This window comes from Lacerta agilis, chromosome 17 (assembly GCF_009819535.1).
Source record: "Lacerta agilis isolate rLacAgi1 chromosome 17, rLacAgi1.pri, whole genome shotgun sequence".
In the NCBI taxonomy this organism is placed as follows: Eukaryota; Metazoa; Chordata; class Lepidosauria; order Squamata; family Lacertidae; genus Lacerta; species Lacerta agilis.
Genome location: NC_046328.1, coordinates 32,436,136 through 32,442,135, shown reverse-complemented (window position 1 = coordinate 32,442,135; position 6,000 = coordinate 32,436,136). Strand labels below are relative to the sequence as shown.

The window sequence follows — 6,000 nt, the reverse complement described above, 5'->3', positions numbered from 1 at the left end:
TCTGTTCATGCCTGAAATGGTAAAACTGGACATGCCCTGGCATCGCCTCCCCCCCCTCGTAATTCTTATAACAGGCCAGTCACTGCCCCTTAGCCAAACCAACATCACAAGAGTTGTTGTGGGGAGATGAGGAGAGAACCATGCATGTCACCTTGAGCTCTTTAGAGAAAAACAAATAACAAATAAACTCCTTAACCATACCACAGATGGGGCTGGGGTACTTGAAGGTGCAGGGTGAGTTTAGACTAAGGTTACCAGACCTTTTTCAATGAATCCGGGGACACTTTTCAACTTCCTGTTAAATAGATGGATTTTGTCAGGGGACTGACTTGTAAATCCGGGGACGTCTGGTAACCTTAGTTTAGACCTGGGTTCAAATCCTCACCCAGCCATGAAGCTCACTGGGTGAATTTGAGCCAGCCTAGCCTACCTCACAGGGTTGTTGTGAAGCTAAAATGAGATGTGTCTACACTACCCTGAGCACCTTGGGAGGAAAAGCGAGGCATGATTAAATGCAATTGTGAATGGTTTTAAGCTGTAAATTGTAAGTTGCTTAAAACTGATTCAAAGTTTTTCAAATATTTCCAAAGTGTGTTTTCATGTTGTAACCCGCCCTGAGGACTGAAAGTGAACGACAGGTGATTATTATAATATAATAATAATATGCCGGGAATAGAGAAAAACACCTTTATATCCCTCTATTACTGTACGTGGTTCATTTATCTTGTTTTCATGAAACCCTCTCAAAATGGCGGCCTGGCCATACGGCTGTCCTTCTCAAGAGGGCCGTTTCGCCATTCCCTCTCTTCGTCTCACCGCGACCTTCCCATCATGGCGCCCGTCCCTCCCGCAATCCGCTTCCAACCAGGGGCACTTCCGTTCCCGCCCCGCCCCAACCCCTTTCCAAGATGGCGGCTGAGAGGGCCGCCCCTCCTCCAGAGCGTGGCGTCGTCGAAGGAAGAGCGCGCAGGCTGGGTTAAAGGTCGAGGTGGCCACGCCCCCTTTCGCTCGGCTTCCGCCCGTGCGGGGAAACCCCGGAGCGGATATAGCGCCCTCTCTTTCCGGTCTGGCTCCTTTTCGGCCGTAGCTGCCTCCACGCGAACATGCCTGTGAGTCCTTTGCTGGGTCTGGCCGCCAGCGGAGCGGCGAGGCCTTGATGCCCCGTCCCTCCCCGGCTCGGCCTTTCGGGCCCCGATAGGTTGGGGAAAGGGGGTCGCTCGTAGTCGTCGCCTTGTGCTTCCACCCCCCCTCCATGCGCCCCATCGCCCTCCCTTCCCTTCCCTCACACCTCCCTGGTCGGGGATGGGAGGCTCAAAATGGCGGCCTGGGGACGGAGGGGAGATATTTACTTCTCTGACTCCTCCCCTCTCTTCGCTTTTTAAAGTGTTCTCCGTTAATAAGAGATTTATATGAATAGTAACTTGGTTTTGAAGGGAAAGGAGGAGCAGAGCAGCCTGGGAGGCGGGTCCCAGCGAAACCACTTTTCCCAGCTGAGGGTTATATGGTCTCGCTGCATTGTTTTGTTTAAAAGTGAGCCTATTTGAGTCCGTGTGTGTGTGTGTGTGTCTGTATGTATGTATATACGTATGTAGCATTTGTATCTTGCCTTATTCTCCAAGGAGCTCAAGGTGGCGTACATGATTCTCCTTCCTCCCCCCCCCCGAATTTTTTTTAATGCCCCACAACAACCCTACGAGGTAGGTTACACTGAGAGGCAGTGTGTGAGCTTCATGATTCAGGGATTTGAACTCTGGTCTCTCCCCTGTCCTAGCCTGACACTCTGACCATACACCACAGTAGCTCTCTACGTTGCAAAGTTTTCTTTTGATCCACGTATTTTTAGTTAAATTTTTATGGCTTTGGAGATTTCAAAAACAAAGCAAGTTTGTGGAGACTATACTTCCGTGAAATATTGCAATAGTCCTGGTTGGTTAATAGTCAGGGGGCAACGTTGGCCAGTGCCCTCAGTTGCAGGGGTTGTCTGAGGCCACTTGATAATACTTTAACAACTGCTGCTAAACTGGCCCTCTAGAGGTGGTTGTCCTCCATTCCAGCAAAGCACTGCTCATGGTTTTGGATTATGGGAATTCCAACAGATGGAGGGTCACTGGTTCCTCACCCACATAATAAACATAGTTGTTGTTGTTGTTTGTATGTATGCATGCTATAAGCGTTCGTGGCACTTGAAAACTACAAGAGGATCTTAAAATATAGTATTTGGGCCTTTGGAGTTATTTCCTCTTTAGTTGACTTACGAGTGCCTCCTAAAAACTTTCCTCTTTCGGCAGACCTTTAAAACGGAGATCTTCCCCAGTCTGCATCTATACTAATTTGTTCTTAAATATGTTTTTGTCACTTGTGTGCAGCCCTGAACTACTTTGAAAGGGTGGGGTATAAAATGAATAAATTCACCAATAATAAAACTGCTTCATGGAAAATTGTGGGTTTTGAGGAAGGGGGTTAAGGGGGCAGTGCTACTTTTTTAAAGATCTGGTAGGCATGGACCCCCTCAACCAGGTTTTCCTAACCAAATTGCTACTTGACATGAGTATATACACAAGTACTGTACTTTGTTAGCGGTATGAGAGTTAAATGTGTTGTGGGGATTGAGAGGTTTGTTCTTCATTCTAAAGTCCTTGGTTTATGGGCATTCCCTGCAGCTCGCAAAGGATCTCTTGCATCCCTCCCCTGAGGAGGAGAAGAGGAAACATAAGAAGAAGCGCCTGGTCCAGAGTCCCAACTCTTACTTCATGGATGTGAAATGTCCAGGTAGGGAGGAGTAGTGTGTTAAAACGAGGCTGGTCGTGTTTTCATGTCCTGCAACTTGTATATACAGTGGTACCTCTGTTTTTGAATGTAATCCATTCCGGAAGTCCGTTCGAGTTCCGAAACGTTCGAAAACTCAAAACTGAAGCCGTGTTTCCTGTTTGACTTCCGAGACACGTTTCCAGGTTTTTGGCGTTCGAGTTCCAACACGTTTGACTACGGAGGCGTTCGAAAACCGAGGTACCACTGTACTTGTTTTGGGCAAGGGGCTAGATCACGTATGCTGTCAGTCACATAGTTCTACATTTTTTCTCACACTCCATTGTAGTTTGCTGCTTTGCATTGCTGGGAGCTCATAGGGGAGGGGAAAAACCTTTGCCCTTTGCTCAGGCATGTGAACTGGCAGAAGGTGTCTATGTGTAGGAAATGAGGCCTCTTGTCTTGGGGTTACAGAAGAAGAAATGTCAGAGCACTACAGTTACCTGGGAAATCATTGCTCCTGTGGTAAAATACCTGGCCTGGGAAAGGCTATACCCACATGTGTGATTTGGCAGGCAAGTAAAGAAAGTCATGGCCTTCATGCTGGTGGCACTGAGATTGGGCTTTCCCCTCTTTCCATCTTCAGGAATTTAGGGATCTGCCTTAAATCGAGTCAGATTATTTGTCCATCTAGCTTGGTGTTGTCAACACTGACTGGCAGTGGCTCTCCAGGGTTGCAGGCAGGGGAATTGAACCTGGTACGTGCTGCACATGAAGCAGATGCTCCGTCCACTGAACTACGGCCTTCCCAAATAGTTGGTAAAGACCTTACTTAAGCTAAGGTGTTTTGGTTATGTACAAATAGAGAAATTGGGATATAGAACAAACAAATCACAGGTTTAACTGCATCTTACAGTTTTACCCCACATAAAGGATTTGAAGCAATACAGGTGTTTGAAAGGAGATGGGGTGGTGTAGGTTTGTCTCCAAGGTTGAAACGCTGTTCTAGCAATTATCCCATTTAGCACTTTTTGTGCTTAAATTTCCCCATTTTCTAGGCATTACACATTTTGGAGAGGCTCCCTCTTCCATTTCTTTGAAGTGGATCCAAGGTGATGTTTTTTTCTTTTCCCTCTCTCAGGTTGCTACAAAATCACCACTGTGTTCAGTCACGCTCAAACAGTGGTTCTGTGTGTTGGCTGTTCAACTGTGCTGTGCCAGCCCACTGGGGGAAAGGCAAGGTTGACAGAAGGTAAGCAGTGAGCTTAATTGGCTGTTTTTAAAGACCTGCTCTTAGAGCAAATCATTTCTACCTTCGCTCCTCTGTTCCTTTGTCATTTTCTATTGCGGCATTTAAGCAGTTGGTGTTTAATTGCACCCCTTCCCTGTTATTATGTAACTTTCTCCCCACCCCCCTTCTGTAGAGGTGGATGGTTAAAGCGGCTTAGAGCAGGTGGAATCTGGAAATGGGTGGTTGGTTTTTTTAACCTGCCTTAAGGCAGTCTGCCTGTTTTCTTTAGCTTTTAAAATTCACAAGTTAGGTAACTATTATGTCAGGCTTTGTAACAAAACACACTGAGGTTCAGATAACAAAAGGGAAGGTCTGGAGCTATCACTTCCTTTGGGTGTGGGGACATGCCTCCAGTAATTAATATTTTGGGTATTGCGGGTAGAGTCTTAGGGGAATGAAGGGTGGCTCTGTTTTCTGCTTTTAATCATGTGACATAATTGGAGTAGCCTTCTGTAAGACTTTCTTTAAACGAGCCATGATGAATTTTAAGTCTCCCGGATGATGTGCTCAGGAGGTCGAGAAGTCATGTGTAATAGAGCTGCTGTGTTTTCTTTTCTTTTTTGTCCACTGTGTGGCCTTCCACCCCACCCTGTTTGCAGGATGCTCCTTCAGGCGAAAGCAGCACTAAATTAAGCAGATGTTTGTCCAGGATGGGTGGGGCTATGTGCACAGTCGTCGGCTCCGGTGCGGAGGATCTCAAGAGCATGGACGGTGGGAGTCCCGACACAAGTGAGATGTGAGCTGCAACTGTGTGGCTCTTGAGGATTTCAGCTGCTGCTGCTGCCTCTGGAATAAGGAGAGCAAAAGATGGCTTTCGCACTGTCCTTGTAGCCTCACCCATCTGACTCAATAAATTTTGGATATAAAGACAGAATCTTGTTTTCTGTAGTGTGTGTGTGTTGGGGGCTGGGAGTTGGTTGTTCAGTCCAAATGGACTCAGCCAGTGTGGCTGCCTGAGATTGTCTGGATCTAGCTACAGGGTTAAAATAAAACAGACTCTACGGATTAATAGTTTTACCTTGTTGTAAAATGTGGAAATGGGCAGCACGTAGCAGGTATACAACAAAGCACCACCTGTGCATTCCACTGCCCGAAAGGGGCTTCTGTCCTAAGTAAAAAGGCCAAAGGGTCTTTAGAACAGATTGCCATGTTGTTCTTTTCCAAGTTCTTCCAACTATGTCTGCCCTTCCTATTTAATGAAGACAGCTGCCATACGTTTCCACCAGTTTACTCTTTAACACATGGCTTATAGGTGCCTCTGCGTCCAGCGATGGTCATCTTCGAACGCTCCAAAGCCAGGCCTGAGTCCTGTTCCTGACATTGGAATAGTGATGTTGCGCACTGGGTGGAGGGGAGAGGTACCCTGGAAATAAAACGGGGTGGGTGGGAAGAGAAAGAGAGCTGTTTGAAGCTACCTATAGATATGCTCAGAAATGGTTTGCCAGCTGGAAGACTACCCAGCTGCTATGTGTAGCTGTTTGAATACCATGTTGTGAAATGCCATGTTGATTGCTTCAAGAGATTCTGGGTGGTTGTGCAGCGGGACCAAGGAACCCAAAGGTGACAAATCAGAGGGCTGATAAACTGGGCAATGCAAGGGAGGGCTCTGGAAATGTTTTGTCCAAAGTCCACATTCTGGTGACCTAACCACCTGAAGATAATTCCAAAGGTCACCCCACCACACCCTAAACATACTTTCGAATTTCATTTGAAAACGACATTAGATATGAACGCAGGAAGTATTGGGGGAAGCTTCCTTTCAACTCACCTGTCTGTACCATGCCTGATGTGGGAACGTACACTACAGGGACTGCCTGTACTCTGCTCAGGAAGGCATTGTAGGCTGTGGGGGTCGAAGCATCACGTCAAGGTTAGTTCCACCCTTGCCCTTTTCTGAACCACTGGCAGAAACACCCTTCACATAATTTAGCTCACTCCGCTTATGGTTTGTGGGCTATTCCACT

The 6,000-nt window shown here is 47.0% G+C and overlaps 2 protein-coding genes across 3 annotated transcripts in view; one reads left to right on the top strand and one right to left on the bottom strand.

Moving 5' to 3' along the window:
• Positions 1 to 963: 963 nt before the first annotated feature.
• Positions 964 to 4,910, top strand: RPS27 (ribosomal protein S27). The gene is made up of 4 exons (XM_033174808.1): positions 964 to 1,109; positions 2,661 to 2,769; positions 3,887 to 3,997; positions 4,636 to 4,910. Exons 1-4 carry the CDS (start codon positions 1,104 to 1,106, stop codon positions 4,662 to 4,664), a joined length of 255 nt encoding a protein of 84 aa, XP_033030699.1. The 5' UTR covers positions 964 to 1,103; the 3' UTR covers positions 4,665 to 4,910.
• Positions 4,911 to 5,251: 341 nt separating this feature from the next.
• The window catches only part of NUP210L (nucleoporin 210 like), a 41,204-nt gene continuing 40,455 nt past the window's right edge, over positions 5,252 to 6,000 (bottom strand). For both annotated transcript variants that reach the window (XM_033174952.1, XM_033174951.1), the window contains 2 exons: positions 5,805 to 5,879; positions 5,252 to 5,399 (listed from right to left, as the gene is read on the bottom strand). In XM_033174952.1, the coding sequence (XP_033030843.1) occupies positions 5,311 to 5,399; positions 5,805 to 5,879 (164 nt within the window). In that variant the 3' untranslated portion in view covers positions 5,252 to 5,310. The remainder of the gene's footprint in view (positions 5,400 to 5,804; positions 5,880 to 6,000) is intronic.